Source organism: Gossypium raimondii, chromosome 11, assembly GCF_025698545.1.
Source record: "Gossypium raimondii isolate GPD5lz chromosome 11, ASM2569854v1, whole genome shotgun sequence".
NCBI classification, from domain to species: domain Eukaryota; kingdom Viridiplantae; phylum Streptophyta; class Magnoliopsida; order Malvales; family Malvaceae; genus Gossypium; species Gossypium raimondii.
Window position 1 is genome coordinate 2604171 of NC_068575.1, and position 18901 is coordinate 2623071.

General features: G+C 29.1%; 1 protein-coding gene across 1 annotated transcript; it reads left to right on the plus strand.

Moving 5' to 3' along the window:
• The first annotated feature begins 9210 nt into the window (after nt 1-9210).
• Nucleotides 9211-15562, plus strand: LOC105761575 (transcription factor TGA2.3). Its single transcript, XM_012579426.2, has 12 exons — nt 9211-9442; nt 9672-9862; nt 11283-11377; nt 11720-11790; nt 11894-12085; nt 12301-12375; nt 13009-13068; nt 13260-13337; nt 13456-13507; nt 13639-13910; nt 14078-14326; nt 15052-15562. The coding sequence occupies exons 2-12, from the start codon at nt 9765-9767 to the stop codon at nt 15196-15198; spliced, it is 1389 nt and encodes a 462-aa protein (XP_012434880.1). The 5' UTR covers nt 9211-9442; nt 9672-9764; the 3' UTR covers nt 15199-15562.
• The last annotated feature ends 3339 nt before the right edge of the window (nt 15563-18901 follow it).

Genomic DNA, 18901 nt, shown 5'->3' on the forward strand with positions numbered 1-18901 from the left:
TCCTTAATGTTTACCCTTTTTTGTTAATTTAGTTCTAATTTTTTTTAAAAATTTAATAAATTTAACCCTCAATATTTACACATGATTCTAAAAATTAAAAATGAAATATTTTTAAAATACATGAAAATTAAAATTAAAATATTTATAAAAAGGATCTTATATTTTTAAGGGTAAATTACAAGTTTAGTTACTTATGTATGATTTAAATTACGTTTTGATCGTCAAAATTTTAAAATAAAATACGGAATTACCATTAACGTTATTAATTTATTATGTTTTGGTCACTGAACCGTTATCTTCAGATGAGATTATAATCTGACGTAGCAAAAAATTACCATTAAATGCACACCTGGAAGCCAAAATGTGACTTTCTCAGCCCTTGGGCTCAACTCTTTTTGCCATTCTACACTTGATTTTGTGCACACATGGGCTTTTCAATATTTTGCCTATTTTTTCTCAAGCCTCCATAAGCCCATAAATCAATCCCTATGTTTTAGGCTTAATTATAATTATATCTAGACTGGACTCATTTAAGTAATAAATTTATATAATTAATTCAATTTTTAATTTTACATTAAATTAATTCACACTAAGGACTAGGTTGATTAATTATTTGTATCAAATTATAGAGTAAAATATATTTTAACCAAAGTTTTTAGAATTGAATTGGTGGTCGAATTGGTCAGGCCATTGGTCTGTACGGTTGGATTAAAAAAATCATTAAAAACATTTAAAAAATCGGTTCAATCAGCTTTTTAACTCGATTCAATCGATCTGTTCTAGTTCGCGGATCAACTAGTCTCATGTCTCTCTTCATATCAATACCCCAATCGATTTCCAATTTGACCAGCAAATAACCACGACTCTAAGTCCCTATACTTCATACGTTTAGAATTTAGTCCTTTTACTTTTATTTTCAAGAATTTAATTCATGTACTTTTCGAATTTAAAAACTCACTTTCAAATTATATATAACCACGTAACATTTTAACTGAGAAGTTAATTATATTAACTATTTGAATTAATTAACAACATTATAAAAATATAGAGGTCAGTTTATGTTGGAAATTACAGTACAATGATTAAATCTCAAATTTAAACATATTAGGAAGACTGAAACTAAAATTAATCACTTTTATGAAACTAAAATAAGAAAAGAAGCATGGCGGGTGTGGGCCATGGTAGCATATTCGAGGACTAAAATTGAAATTATATGGTTGTTTTAATATTTTTTAAAAAATTGTTTTTGGACAGGTGTCGAGAGATTGAATATTTGGACAGTACAATTATATATAGTTATATAGATTGAAGTATAAAGATTAAATCCAATTTTAGATATGATAGAGGGATCAAAATTAAAATTTAACCATTTTATAAAAATGCAAAAGAAAACCTGCACACGTGTCAATACGAGGACCTTCCTTTTATATATAGTTATATAGATTGTGAGTATGATTGTTGTCTATTTTTTTAAAAAATGTTCTTAATTATAACATCAACTTGAAAAAAGATTATTATTTATGTTATACCTTCTCCACGTTGTATCATCAGTCAAGTTACAAACTAACTTGTCTATATCGGGCAAACCTCCAACCAAACGAACTTGGTAAACCTCATACCACAATAGATTGGTGAACCTTCGCAAGATCACCCTCTCTAAGTACACATGGGACGCACGTGGAGTTTCAAACTTATTAATTGCCCAGTTATCCTAATAAGTTATATCCTAGGACGTCACATGTATAAACTTACGGTAAACCTAGACACAAAAGTCACCTTTTCTTTCCCATTGTTCTCCTCCTATCGACACCAATCTCCTAAGACAACTACACCAACATCCAGTGGCTCTTCGCCCGATCAAGAGTGAACCACCACAACAACATTTATCTTCTCCTTATTAATTTCACCAGTTAACAATTTATTAAATTTAATTAATACAAAAAAAGTTTATAAATCAAAATTCTTAATTCTCTATTTTTTTATCAAATTCGTGCACAAAGAATGCTATAGGTCTTTTACTCTTCAAATTTTAAAATTTAGTTCCTACATTTTTATTTTTCAGAATTTAATTTCTTTACTTTTCAAATTTCAAAATTGATTCAACCATTAAAATTGATATATATATTTTTAAATTCAGGTTAATTAATGCAAAGTGAGTATTTTTTACTTTAAAATATTACACCAACAAATTTAACAAAAAAATATTATGAGTTAAACTTGAATTTTAAAATCTGAAAAATAGAGGAATTAAATTATTGTAAATAAAACTCATAGGACTAAATTCAAATATTTAAAAAGTACAAAAACTTTTGACATATTTTAACCTTCATACTCTCCATTCAAAATTAGAGCTTTTTTACTATTTAGTGTTTAAATTCGACTTGAAAACAGTTTCATCGATTTTTTTGATACAATACTTAAAATTACTTTTAGCCCATCTATAACCCTTAAATTAGAGGATAAATGTGCTTCAGCGCGCTAAAACATATGTCCTCCTGCACTGACAATAATAATAATCCCAGCTAAACTAAAACTAAATCGACTTATTGAATATTTTTATGAAATATTTTAAAATAAATATTTTAAAATGCGAGGATGAGGTCATTCCCATTCCAATCTCATCTCATCTTTTGCTATCTTTTTCCAATGCTAAGTGCTAACTTTTTCTTTTCTTTTCCATTTTCCAAAGCCACCCACTTTTCCATTTCTTTATATCTAAGTTTTATTACTATGTTATTTTTGTTGTATTTTTCTGTATTTTTGTTTCACCTATTATACGATGCATGGAATTTGAGGTTGAATTTTTGCTTTAGTCCCTTTACTTTCTGAAAATTTTGAATGCGGTCTCTATACTTTTCAAATTTTAAAAATTCAATTATCAGCGGACGATAACTGCTAAATTCATTAAGTTAAGTTCTGTTATTTCTAAAATTTGATGTGATAAGCATATTATCGTAAGTGTAATGTAATGTTAATTTGTTATTTCTACATATTACTTAGTAAAAATTTAATTAATGAATTAACGATTGCCTTTTGCTTCGATAATGAAATTTCGAAATTTAAAAATAACGGGGACTTAGAATAATTCAATTAGTAATTGAATTTAACTGTTTGAGCCGGGACGGATTATATTCTCTCGACTTTTGAAATTCAATCTCTACATTTTTAATTTCAAGAATTTAACGCCTCTATTTGTATGGTTTACAAATTAATAATACATGCTCCAATTTAATAAAACACAATTAATTGCATTTATCAGTAAGAGGAGAATTAAAAATAGAAAAACAAAATTCCAAAAGTTCTAAAAATACAAAACTTATAATTGTATTTGAGGTGAAGTTGATGCATTGAAGATGATAAATACTCTGACACATTATTTATAAGAAAATAAAAATTGGGCTTTTTCAGAAAAAATCGAAATAAATTAATTATTTATGAAAATCATTCACTTACAAAATCATGTACAAAAACGATCCATTTTGATCAGTGAATTTCGGTGTCGCTGTTGTCACTGATGGCACCATCCTTCATAATGGGACAATCATTTGTTGGTTTTAAAAAATATATTTTTTTGGGTGTTATTCTTGTCATAGGCGATACTAGATTGATATGTGATTATATGAAACGTTCAGGGATCTGATGAAGCAATTAACCTTTTCAGATGAGATGAAAAAAAGTGCCGCCATGATTGCGGGTCTCCCAATTAAATGCTTTTAAACTTTTAGTCTGTTCCATTTTGAAATTAAACTTAAATAGTCTTCAAAAAATACAAGAATAACAAAAATAAACCCTTTTCTTTTTTAATTTTTTTAAAAATAATAAAGTTAAAAAATTATATAAAATCTTATTTAAATTACCCAAATATATCCCTCAAGAATTTTTCTCAAGTAAAAAATCTTATTTAAAACCGTAAGAAAATTTTTAGGGTTATATTTGAGTAATTTAAATAAAATTTTATATATTTTTATTATTTTAAAAGGATAAAAATGAAAAGGGTTTATTTTTATTATTCTAATATTTTTAAAAGCTATTTAAATTTAATTTCAAATGGGAATAGACCTAACATGCAAATAGACATAAAATTTAAAAAGCATTTAGTTGGAAGCCGCCAGCAATCATGGACAAACCCCTTTTTCATCTAATCTAAAAAGGGAAATTACTTCATTAGATCCCTGAACATTTTATATAATCACACTTTAGTTTAATGCTGCCAATGGCAATGACGGCAACCAAAAAATTTATTTTTTTAAAACCAGCCAATAATTGGTCCATTATGAAGGATAGTGCCACCAACAGCAACGACGATATCAAAATTCACTATTCAAAACGAGTCATTTTCATATATAATTTTATAAGTAAATTATTTTTCATAAATAAGTAATTAATTTAGATTATATTTTAAAAGCCCTAAAAATTGTTTGAAAATATTAAAATAAATATAATAATTATTTTAATAAATATTGTCAATACATCAAATAACATAGTGAAAAATACATCAACATATATATGAAAGTGACATATACATCACATGCAAGTGACATTAATTTCACATTAAAATCATAACAAATACTTAAAAATGTGCTTGCAAAGGAATAAACAATCAATCAATTTGCAATTATTTAAGAAAAAACCCATTACTTTAGTAATTATTTGTTAAAGTGCCTAAGATGTGAATTTTGTCTTTTATCACTACTTTATTAAATGATGATGTGACTTTTAAGACTGGTGATTAATTTTAATATTTTATGTTGGGAAAATCAGGGTTTTTACCTAAGTAGGATAAAAAAAATTTACTGAAATAGTATGTTAGAAAAAAAATTTACCAAAATAGGTTACTTTTTCATTGGAGCCTATTTGGTAGGCGCCAATGAATAAAATAATAATAATTTTTTTTGATTAAAATATAATTTATACTTTTCTGGATTAGTATATAACCCGTATAATACATAGTATTGGCGCCTATCTGGAAGGCGCCAATGGTGGTGCCTATTTGGGAGGCGCCAATGGTGAACAAAATATTATGAATTTTTCCCAAATCACTAACAAATTAATTATAAAATAATTACAATATTCATACAAAATTACAATATTACAATATTCATACAAAAAAATTGCAATATTCATACAAAATTATAATATTACAATATTCATACAACATTACAATATTCATAAAAAATTATAATATTCATACAAAATTACAATATTACAATATTCATACAAAAAATTACAATATTCATACAAAATTATAATATTACAATATTCATTCAAAAAATATAATATTCATACAAAATTACAAAATTACAATATTCATACAAAAAATTGCAATATTCATACAAAACTATAATATTACAATATTCATACAAAAATTTATAATATTCATAAAAATTACAATATTCATACAAAAAATTACTAATCCAAAACTATAAATACAAATTTAATTATAAAATAATTACAATATTCATACAACATTACAATATTCATAAAAAATTATAATATTCATACAAAAATTTAAAATATTCATACAAAATTCTAATCTAAACTATAAACACTAAATATAGATAATTTATAATTAATAATTAATAAAAAATTCACAATATTTTCTAAAATATATCCTAAAAATTCACAAACTATAAACCTTTTAAATTATAAACAAAATTTTTATTAAAAAATACATTACCATTGGCGCTCTCCATCGAGCTCTTTCATTGGCGCCTACTTGAGAGGCGCCACCCGACCCGACCGTATTTTGACTCGTATTTTTTCAAAAAATATTAAAAAATATAAAATTATATTTTATTAAAAAAAATTTTATTATTATTTTATTCATTGGCGCCTACCAAATAGGCTCCAATGAAAAAGTAACCTATTTTGGTAAATTTTTTTTCTGACATCCCATTTCAGTATTTTTTTTCTATCCTATTTGGGTAAAAAACCCGGAAAATCACATCATCCTAGATTTAATTAGAATTGTTCATGGATGTACCAGTTAATTCAATCCGATCCGATCCGATTTGATTTGAATGTAAATTTTTATGTTTTGAAATAATTTAATTTAGTTCAAATTTAGTGTAAGTAATAAAAAATTAGACTCGATTGATATGGATATTTTCATCAATGTAAGATGACGTGGGTTCAAGTGTGTTGAAGCGTATTATCCTGCTGTTTATAGGTTAAGGAGGGACTATAAATAAAGTTGTCTATGGGTCGGGCTAAGTAAAAATTTTAGGCTAGAAAAAATAGGTTTAAAATTTTGTCCAAACTCAACCTGAATAAAAATGCTAAAACCTTTTTATATTATTGTTTTTATATAATAATAAATTTAAAAAATATAATACATCAAATACACTAAAAATATTAAAATAAACGATTCCCAACAAATGAAAAAAAATACTTAAATAACACTAAGATAAATTGCAACTTAGAAAGTAAATACTAGACACCCGGCCCACAAAAAATTTTTAGCCCGTTCACTAGGCCCGGGCCCGGCCCGAAATATGGGCCTGAGATTTTGCCCAGGCCCAACCCGAAGAAAAAATATGGGGCCCGAGCCTGGCCCGGCCCAGCCCGTTTTTAATTAAAATTATTTTTTAATAAAATTAAAACTATTTGTTATTAAAATTAATTGTTAGTAAAATTATTAAATTATTAATTGTTAATTGTATTAATTGTTGTAATAAAATCTAACATTTGATTAGTAAATTTATCAAATTATTAATTGTATTAATTGTATTAATTGTTGTAATAAAATCTAACATTTGATTAGTAAATTTATGAAATTATTAATTGTATTAATTGTATTAATTGTTGTAACAAAATCTAACATTTGATTAGTAAAACAAACTTGATGCTATTATTATTATTATTATTATTATTATTATTATTAACACTAGTCAAGGAAATGAAAGTAAATAAACTTAAAATAAAAAACTATTATATTTTAAAAATAAAAAAATATATTTAATATTTTTCGGGCCGGGCCGGGCCGGCCCCGGGCCAAAAAACTTGCCCGAGGCCCGACCCATTTTTTAAACGGGCCTAAAATTTTACCCAAGCCCATATTTCGGGCCTATATTTTTACCCAAACCCTCCCATATTTCGGGCGGGCCGTCGGGTTGGGCCGGGCCGCCCGGCCCATGGACTGGTCTAGTAAATACCTCTAAAATAGTAGCAAAGTTAATAAAAAATATGAGTTATACAATATCTAAACAATAACAATAAAATAATAGTAATATAATAGCGAAATAATAGCAAAACAATGAAAAAGGCAGTATTTTCTTTTTTGCAAATTTGGGTCGACCGAACTCAGGGCAAAAAAACTTACCAACACCAGCCCATTTAGAAAATGTGTCTTTTTTTTTTGTCAAAATCTATCTTTTGGGCCTATATTTTTACCTAAACCCTCCTACTTTCCAGATTACCCGACCCATCAACAAGTCTAACTATGGGTAGTTCTAAACCTTGTGTAAAAAAGAGCAGACATGATCAGATTATTCAAAAATAAAACAAAATAAAAAGTTAAAGTTAACAAACAATTTTTTTTTAATTTGAAGAATAAAACAGTGGATAGGTAGGTTTGCCTAGCTTCGAAATAGTTACTGGCTTTAAATTTTTGGGAAGAAAACTGCAATTCAATTCATGGATAGTTCTAGTTCATCGTTATAAGTAAAAAAAAATGTAAAACAAGAAATAAAAAATTTAAAAATCAAATGGTCCAAATTTTAAATTGACTCCTAAATTTTAAAATGTTTTAATTCAATCATCGAAGTATTAGTGTTTATTTGGTTTCTTTTTATTTTATTTTAAATGTTGATTTAGTTATAGTTTAATTTATTTGATTTTTTTAATTTAGCACAATGGATTCCTTTTTTCTTAAAACTCTTGCTTTCTTCTTCAATATCTATTCAAAGCAAAAATTTTGAACATGTATTTTCTCTGATTCTGGTGATATTTTTGCGGATTTGAGAGATTTGTCAAGACCGTGCCATACTTTAAGCATGCAGTCCCTCTTGAATCATTTCTACCATTAATAGACAAAGTGATCTCAACCCCATTAAAAGTGAAATTTGAGGATATTATTTATCGGAGAGGAAACTCCAAATAGAAGTAATCATTCATGTTGTTAAAAAATCATGTCATCTACCACATCTTGGTCATCAATTAGCTATTTGTTGTCCCCTCGTAAAAAACTAACCAATTAGCTATTTGTTGCCCCCTCGTAAAAAACAAACATTGTTAGTGTTTTGGAGGTAATTTGTATAACTTTTGACAAGTTTAAGTACCAATTTGAACAAAAGAAAGCTTAAACACCAACTCAAGAAAAAACGTCAAGTTTAAATACCAAATTAAGAAGAAGAAAAAAAAGGTGTCAAGTTTAGGTATAACATGTTATATTAAGCCCATCGACAGCAATGATTATGCATTAAATACGAAATCAAATGTAATTTACATGTTAAAGATACACAAATCAAAATTTAAACATGTGTACATTTATTACATGCAGAGTTAGCATTTAGCATGTTAAAAAAAGAAAAAAAGAGAAGAAAAGACAGTGTTATTAAAAATTTAAAAATATTGTTTTTCAAATATGTCAAAATCAAGATGTTCATTCGATAAGTATATACAATAATGTAAAAGTGGAAATTATGAAAACAAGAGTTTTTAACTTTAAATAAATCGGCTTTAACTCAAACTCATATAAATACAAAATATATTTTTGAACAAATTTTAAATATTAAATCCAATACCCTAATTTAAATCCAATAAATTAAATTTTTATTTTATTTCTCCTGTTTCTATTATAAAAGAATAATTACCAAACATGTTTTTTTTATATTTTATAATTAAAACAAATTTTATTTCTATTTATCAAACTTGTTTTTATTTAAAAATAAAAATTACTTTTTGCAAATGAAAAATGAAAAATAATTTAGAAATGATTTTAAAATTTTAAAGTTTATAAGTAGAAATATAATTACAAATAATGTATATTAGAATCAATTATATTTAGAATTGAAATTACCTGAAGAGTAGCCTACCATGTCAAGGTTTGATTTGCAGAGTTTCTCTGTTTGTTCTGCATATGTATGTATAGATGAATTTTATATTACGTATATTACGCAATGTTTATGTATGTATTGACTAATTCATACATATATAGAAAAAAAGAAAAAAAAAAGACTAATCCTACATATACAATCGAAAAAGTCAAAAATGGAGGAATACTTTTTTAGAAATTTATTTTACTTACTCTTCAAATAAGCTTTGTTAGGGTTTCCCCTTTTCCTTTTGGCTTTTTTTCCCCTTCTCTTCTAGTCTGTTCTCTCCCTTGTTTTCTTGTTCAGTTCATAATAGCTTTTTTTGTTGTTGTTTTTTTAGCTAAACTAGTTATTCTCAGTTCAAGTTCAGCTTTGAATTTCAGCACAGAACCAAAAAAACACCCAAGGTTAGTTTATTTTATTTTATTTTATGATTTACAGTCAATTATTTTGCTATTTAGTTCGTTTCTAGATTTGGGTTTTGGTTTTTGGACAATTGTACTGAATAGTAGGTGAATATAGTGGAAAATCTTGTTGTTTTATATTTTCTTTTGAGAAGTTTGATTATATATAGCTTATAATTATCATTTTGGGTTACTTTCATCTGAGTTATTTGTGTTATTTTGGTTGACTCAGTGGCCGAAATTGAAAGAGTGGAAAAAGGGTTTGCTGTAAAAGGATAAAACCAAAAAATTGTGTTTGGATGATGATATGGTTTAGCTGTGATCCATGGGCAGTAGAACGTTGAAAAATGGTGTAGAAAATAATAAAAAAGATTTATCAGCCATGCCGAGCTACGTTCCTTCAGTACCGACTTCAACTTCCAGGTATTTTTAACACTGTTTTATGAGCATTTAGTTTACTTTTTGTATGAATTCATCAATTATTTATATGAGTTTGTAGTAAAGTAGAATTGGTTTGATTGATTGTAGGTATTTAATGAAGCAGTTTGAATTTATAATTTTTGATGAATTGAGAATTAACTGCGTTTTATGTTCAGTATACGAATAAGAAAATATTAGTATTACTTAAGGGGTGAATCAGGAAATTAACAGATTGTTCTTTTTGTCTTTATATCGGTCGATTTGTCATCCAAGGAAAGAATGGTATTATATTGACTGAAAGATTTGCATCGTGATATAGAACCATTAATTTTCTCCTCTGTAGGTGTTAAGGTTGTATGGATATGTTCAATAGTTACCTGTCTCTGAGTGCACTTCGAGTTTGCCATTCTAAGATGGGCGAAGGAGAATTCATGGGTTTTTTATGTTCATTATAAGTATAGGAGGGGGACAAGTCTGGGAGTTAATGTATTGTTTCGTTATCAGCTTGTCACGTGTGGAAAGTATGTTGACCAAAAGGTTCTCATCATGTTATAGAGCCTTTCCTTTTTTTTGCCCTTTGTCGGTGTTAAGGTTGTATGATTATATTCAATAATTGCTCATCTCTGAGTGCACTTCGAGCTTGCCATTTTGAGATAGGCAAAGGAGAATTTGTTACTTTTTATGTTAGTTATAAGTATAGGAAGGAGTCGAGTGTGGAAGTTAATATATTGTTTCGTTGTCAACTTGTCATATGTGGAAAGAATCGTATATGTTGGCTGAAAGGTTCGCATCGTGATATAGAACCGTTATTATTCTCCTTTGTAGGTGTTAAGGTTGTATTATATTCAATAATTGCCTGTCTCTGAGTGCACTTCGAGTTTGCAATTCTAAGATGAGTGAAGCAGAATTCGTGGCTTTTTATGTTCGTTATAAGTATAGGAAGGGGATGAGTCTGGGAGTTAATATATTGTTTCGTTGTCAACTTGTCATATGTAGAAAGAATGGTATATGTTGACTGAAAGGTTCATGTACTTTTTTTTTCCCTCCGTAGGTGTTAAGGTTGTATGGTTATGTTTGATGATCACTTGTCCTGGGTTCACTTCAAGCTTTTTCACATTTAAGCATCCCTAGTAATCTGAATGGAATCTCTATTTATATGCTGCTTGACTTTCTAGAGTGCTTTTTTGTTTATCAACTCTCTGTTTTCATAGAACTATTATTATTCAAGAATATGAGAATTTTGCTTTTGCTTTTGCTTTTAATTCAAGTTAGAGTTTCATTAAAACATGCAAACTGATCTTGATGAACTGTTAAATATTCCGATGTAGCTTTTTTTCTTGGCTTGGAATATAGACCAAATCTTGTACTTATTGAATTATACTGCCCTTATATTTAACACATGTTTTAATGACATGAATTTCAGTGGGGCAGAGGCAAATGCCATTCGTTCTTCTCAGCTTCCAGACTTTGGAAACCTTGATCAATTTCGCATAGAGGATGCAATTGATCTTACCAGAAGTATGTAATTTTGGTCTTCAATTTACTATTATTAATGGACATATATGCCAGCATTAGATTTTATGTTTCATGGATAATTGCATTGTTTATTGTACTACTTTCCGACTAAACTCGTAAGTTGAATATGTTGTGCATTTTGTTATTATTTCTTTATATTGCAGCACAAATGGATTGACTCTTGTAACTCACCATCTATAACGATGATGTGGGTTGCTTAATGATTTGGTCTAGTATTTATTGAACTTTCCATTATATTGTTCGATTATTTAGCATTTTTTTCTTCTTTTCATTAGGGGCCTTATTTTTATATATATTCAACTGATAATGTTTTTTGTCTTTTAGATCCACTATTTAATCAAATAAAATCAAGTTCCCAAGCATTAGCTGATGCTCAGTTTGGTGCTTTAAGCAAGGTAGGCATCTACCTCCTTTAGAAAGTTATGGCTGTGCTTCAAACTTTTGACATAAATTTAGTTACTGAGAGTTCTTTTCGTGTGCTTTCATGTATTGTGTAAGACACTTGCATCTGCAGACAACAATCTCTCTGCTGCTGTAGTGGGATCCCAAACATTACCACTTCAGAAAGATAACCAACCGAATCTTCCACACATATCAGTTGGTCGGGAGAATTGGGGAGATTCCAATATGGCAGATGGCAGCCCTAGGACTGATACGTCAACAGACGACACTGAAGAGAAGAATCAAAGGGTAATGCCTCTTACATATGCAGCAATTAAAACCCTTGCTTTTTGGGGTTTTAGTTTTCATTTCAACTTATTGATCTGAGAATTTACTTTTTGTTTCATCATTGAGAAATAATAAACAAATTCACATATGTAACGTGTGCATGACGTGCATTTATTGTGTTTGAGGATCTGCTTGCTGGTTAATTGTGAATCTTAGTTGACCTTCCTTTTGTGCAGTTTGGAAGAGGTCAAACAAATGCTATCGTGGCTTCCGATTCTAGTGACAGATCAAAAGATAAAACAGACCAGAAGGTTAGTTTATTTTATTTTATTTAAATTTGAAATTAGGATAACCAGAATATTATACTGTCGTATCAGTTTATCCTTGTAATATATATGGTATAAATGCAAATTTAACCCCTGACATTTACTTATTCTGTCAATTTGGCCCTGAATTTTTTTGGATCACTTTAGCCCTCAACTTTCAAAATTTAGTCAAACTGTTTTGTTTTGGACGGAAAAGCTGACTGAACTGTTAACATTTTAATGGCATTGATGTGACAGCTTGTGTGGCAGTCTACATGTACTTCACGGCTAACATGAATAATTTTTCTAAAAACTTTTTTATTGAAATTTGTTGAATGTTTTAATATTTTTTATTTTTTATTTTTTGTGAAATAAACGTGGACTGCCATGCAAGTTGCCACATCAGTGCGGTTAAAATATTTATTGTTCAGTTAACCTTTCCAACTCAAAAAAGCAATTTGACTAAATTTTAAAGATTTAAGGCTAAAGTGATAAAAAAAGGAATTAGGCCAAAGTGACAAAAGAGATAAACTTTAGGAGCTAAATTTATCTTATGCCTATATATATTACTAAGTAGTTATCCTTGTAATATAATATTGATGAGCTAATCATTTTCTCTTCTCAATGATTAATTTGCAGACATTGCGTAGGCTAGCTCAAAATCGGGAGGCTGCAAGAAAAAGCCGGTTAAGGAAGAAGGTATTTGATCGATTAAACTTCTTTAATGTTTTCAATTTTATTGTGTTCCTATCTCAAGATTTTATTATATTCTTGTTTCAAGTACCTAATATGGTAGAGTTCCATTTTGTCTTTATTTTAAATTAAGTTCAGAGATCACTCGTAAAAATCCACCTTTATTCTTAATCCTTTTTTCTGCTCTCAAAATATAGGCGTATGTGCAACAGCTAGAGAGTAGCCGACTGAAACTGACTCAACTCGAGCAGGAACTGCAGCGAGCTCGTCAGCAGGTTTGCTCTATGTTATCCCATCAATATTGTGATGTATATTTTGAATTCTTAGGTTTTTGGGCTGATAATGCTGGCTATTATGCCTCACGTTTCTTTATCTTTACTTCTTTAACTGCAGGGTATATTCATTTCAAGCACGGGAGATCAATCTCATTCGATGAGTGGAAATGGTGCGTAAGCTTTATTTTCATCATCGGAATTTGAAAACTGGTATTATGATTTAGTGCTAGGGGCTCGGAGTTCAAGCAATTATGGATGCCTTTGTTTGACATGGCCCGAACATTTATGGACTGCTATACAGGTGCCTTGGCATTTGACGTTGAATATTCACGGTGGCTAGAGGAGCACAATAAGCATATAAATGAGTTGAGGGCTGCAGTCAATTCACATGCTGGTGACGCCGAACTTCGCACTATTGTCGACAGCGTCACAGCTCATTTTGATGACATTTTCCGTTTGAAAGGTATTGCTGCAAAAGCTGATGTTTTCCATATCTTATCGGGAATGTGGAAAACACCAGCAGAGCGGTGTTTTCTGTGGATAGGTGGCTTCCGTTCATCCGAGCTCCTTAAGGTGAGCTCTGTTCTTCTTTTACAAAGCGATTTCTGGCATGGTGCTTTATTAGGTTTCGATATTCAAGTGCCTGGAACCTAGTTTCATACAGACTCAAAGCTTGATTTTCAAGTGCCTGGACCGGTGTTCATCGATAATTTTCTGAACTTAATTGATGTCTTTTGCAGCTTCTTGCAAGTCAGTTGGAGCCTCTAACTGAGCAACAGTTTATGGGTATCCAAAACTTGCAGCAATCATCCCAGCAGGCCGAAGATGCTTTGTCACAAGGGATGGAAGCATTACAACAATCTTTGGCCGAGACATTGGCCAATGGCTCACCTGCTCCCTCGGGACCATCTGGGAATGTGGCAAATTATATGGGCCAAATGGCTATGGCCATGGGAAAGCTAGGAACCCTCGAAGGATTCCTTCGTCAGGTACTTCCCTTCTCTGTGGAATATGGCTTTCTCTACATGTTTTGCAATTTTATTGTGGTGGAGAGAGAAAGAAATAGAGGTGTGTTTGGTGGGAAAGGAAAGAAAATAAGGAAAATGACTTCTAAATTTGGATTTAGGGTGCGATACTCGGGATTAAGCATCTTTTTCCTTTCATATTTGAATTTTCCGAGTAATAGATAGAAAAATTCACTCTTTTCTCTTCTTCATGTTTCCTACTCAATACACCAATATATATAGCTTTCTGTCAATCCAATTTTCTTTCCACTGTACCGAGGAACTTCTTAATCTCTTGATTCTTTTTAGTGCATTGCTTCCACATTTTACTACATGTTCCATTTTCTTTTACAAAATCATATCTAGGGATTTAGTTTATAGTCTTATAAATAGTGTTGTTGGAACTCGACTGATTTAACAATTTGAATCGGTTGGATCAGGAACCAGCCAATATACTGGTCCAGACAGAGATTAAACCGGCCTCTGAGCAAACCGCTCGGAACCGGGACAAAAAACCGGTGGTTGAGTTGGTTTATAGTTTTATTTATTTAGTTAGTTAGTTATTGTTGGACTGACTGTCAAATTGGTTGAACTGGGAACTGGTGGTTGATTGATTCAACAATCGGTTCTGTTTTTAAAACATTGCTTATAAATTGATTCTTCCAAGGTGATCACCATATTTAATGATCTCTCTTTTTTCAACTTACCAGGCCGATAATCTACGCCAGCAGACACTTCAACAGATGCACCGGATCTTGACGACTCGGCAATCAGCTCGTGCCCTTCTTGCAATAAACGACTATTTCTCTCGGCTCCGAGCTCTCAGTTCTCTCTGGCTGGCTAGACCTCGCGAGTGAGAAGCAAGATAATAAAATCCATCTCCTATGAACAAACCGATTGCCCGCACCACAGCCGCCACCGCCGCTCTTCCTCAACATCAAGCATCGAAATCTTCCTGAGAAACATGGATACATTGTTGTGTCTTAATGTTTTTTTGGTAACAATAACATGACATTTATAAATGTTGGCAAAAAGTTGTATGTTCATTACTTAAAATGTTGTAAAAACATTTAGGGCAAAAATAATAATGTGATTTAGTTTGATGCTTTAGAATTAAGAAACAAAATGAAGATAGGGAATGGTGTATGTAACAAAGGTTAAAAAAATAGTTGTGAATGTGTATTCATGAATATTTATATATGAACAATTTACTTGTGTTTTGTATAATTTTTTTTGTTTTTTACTTTGATTCTTTTTAACTTTGTCCATATAAATTTTGAAGTGTTGTATATTTGTTAACGGGTATCTGTATTAATTTTTAGTGTTTAATTCGGGATTTAGAGTTGATTTGATGAATTTAAAATTTGAACTAAATTGCATCCATCGGGCTGTATTTGACAAATTAAATGTAAAATTAAATAAATTTATAATTAACATTAAATTTATTTCATTAACAAAATCATGAAAATTTTAAATATAATAATATTAGGAATTAGTATTAATCAAATTCACCTTACAATACAATTAAAGTTTAAAAATTAGCATTATTATTTTAGATATCAAAATATATAATTTTAATCAAATACAAGTATTCAATTATACCAAAAATAATATAAATACCATATTAAAAAATGTCAAACTCAAGTATCGGATGATATATCGAGTCTAATTAACACTATTTAATTATTTATTTAGTATAAAAATATTTTATGCCTTAAATATATATTAAAATTGAAATATTTTTGCACAAAAAATGATTGCTTATTATTATTTTGATCTTTTAAGGTATAATTGACTTTTTCAATGAGATGCTTTATTACAATATATATATATATATATATATATATATATATATATATATATAGATTACTTTTTAAATAATGAGATAAATCTCAAAATTATATATGAACTTTAATAAGATATGCAATGCTTTACTTAAAACTTTGATTTTGTACAATTTTATACATGAAATTTTCATTCGATCCAATTTTCATTAATCACCAACAGAATCATCAATATAGAACCATTTTACAGTTACACATATATCTAAATTACAATCTAATTTTCATGTGATTGATTACACCTACAGTTGTTCATGGGTCAAGCCAGGCCCTAACAAAATTTTAGGCCTGATTGATAGGCTTGGGCCTGGCCCAACTCTATAAATAGGCCAAAATTTTTGTCTAAGCTCGACACAGATTATATATGCTAAACCCAGTCCCAAATCGACCTGATTCGTATTAAAGCATATAGTATCGATACAATAGGGAATGTATTGATACATTGACGAGGGTATTGATACTCGGACAATTTTTCTTTAATTTTCAAAATATAAAACCTTAAAATGGTATCGATACCATGCAGTGCGTTGATACTTTGTTAAGGTATCCGAGTTGGGCCCGGGCCAAAAAAGCTTACCTGAGGCCCGACCCATTTAAAAAACAAGCCTCATTTTTTGTCAAAGTTCATATTTTGAGCCTATATTTTTGTCCATACACTCCTATTTTTGGGTGGGCTTTTAGGCCTAGTCGAGTGGTTTGACCCATGGACAACTCTAATTACACAAAATCTAAGTTCATGTATCAAATTGCACATTAAATCAAAATTTATGTGTAGCTTTGAGATTTATCACTTAAATTATTAAATAATTATTTTTTATTTAATTATAAAAGATTAAAAAATTTGTATCAATTTGTATGAGCCTATAAGCATTAATACAAACTAATATTTATTGAACATATCATAAATTATTTAATACCAACTTTAAAATCAAATAACATGTATCAATTAATACAACCAATACCGATACGATACCAACAACCATGATAATAACCCTCGCGATGCCATAAATACCAAAGCTATCAAATGACAGATTTATTATAGTTTTAAAAGACTGTACTATTTATAATTCATCATAATTATTATCTAAACAAACAACTTAAAAGTTGTCTCCATCAATGCTTGTTTTTCTTCAAGTCAATTTTTCTTTAAAAAAATACAAAATACAAAATTTTATATTTTAGTATACAATTTGTATTTTTAAAATATTATAAATTTACAATAAAATCCTTTCTTTTAAGTTTTTTTATTTCGTGGTTTGAAGAGGTTGAGATTGTGCTTTTGTAAAGTTTTCATAGGTTTTTAGAATCGAACTGTTAGTTGATTGATTTGTTAGTGTAATCGGTTCAATTAAAATTTATTGAAAATTTAAAAATAAATGAAAACTCAGTTCAATCGATCTGTACCAGTTGTCAATCCAACTGATTCAATGTCATTCTATAGATTGGTGTCTTGATTGATTATTGGTCTAATCGATTGATTCAAACATCATGGATGGCTACACGTGGGTTAATTAATGAGAACCTGATAAGGTGAAAGATGCCTGTTTAAGAAACTATTGGAGTCAAACTTGAAGGGATTGAACGAGACATTTGCTGGATGTGATGGATTGATGGATATTGTCAAAGATTTTCCAATATACCTTTTGCAGATTGTGTGGGCTCGCTAAGTGGGACATGATGCTTAGATGTGATCATGGGGGTGACAGGGGCAAAGCCAGGAAATTTTTTTAGGGGGGTCAAAATGAAATTTTAATTTTTAATAGTCTATATCTTTATAATTTTTAAAGGATTGAATTAAATTTTCATAATTCTAGGGGGGCCAAAGTATAATTTTACCTTTACTAATTTAAAATTTTTAATTTTTCTAAAGAGCCAAAATAATAATTTTTCATTTTAAGGGAAACCGGGCCCCTGCCAGCCCCCCTGGATTCGCCTCTGTGGGGCGAAGTTCTCCTCATGAAGTCATGGTGGGGTTTCTATAGTGGTCAAATGCTTTGGGAAAATATAACAATATTCTTATAAAAAAAAAAGAGTCAATTTATATATTTAACGACTATCATTTGCTTCAAAGCTAAAATTTTAAATTTCGAAAAGTATAAGAATTAAGAATAATTAAATTGAAAAACATAAATTAAACCTACAACGTTACACATAATACAACACTGATAATAAAACTTAACAAATTTAACTTTACTATTCCAATCAATACCGAAATATTAAAATTGAAAAAAAAAAACACACACACTTAAAACTCAAAAAATATAAAAATTGAAAATTTCCAAATAAACCCACAAGTTTTAGCAGGCCTTATTGCTTCACATGAGAAATCCTATGCTAGTGGACATTGGGAGCACCATCATGGAGTAACAATGCAAAATGGATAATAATTAATTTTTTTAAATTGGATAATGATTTGTATATTATTAATATTTTATTAAATCAAAACCCATATTTCATATTCTATACACGTCGAGTTTTGAGTAAATTAAAATTTTCTTAATTATTTTTATTATTTTTTTAAAAAAAATTTGATAGTTGTAGTTTTCTTTATTTATATGATAAGTATATCAGCTCAATTAAAATTTTTATCGTGTAAAAATTATTAAAATATTAATCGTATAAAAATTATGAAAGTGTGTAAGATGATTTTAGTTTTATACTAATAATTTATCGATATATGAACAATGAAATAAGCTTGAAAATTAGGGTCAGATCGAAC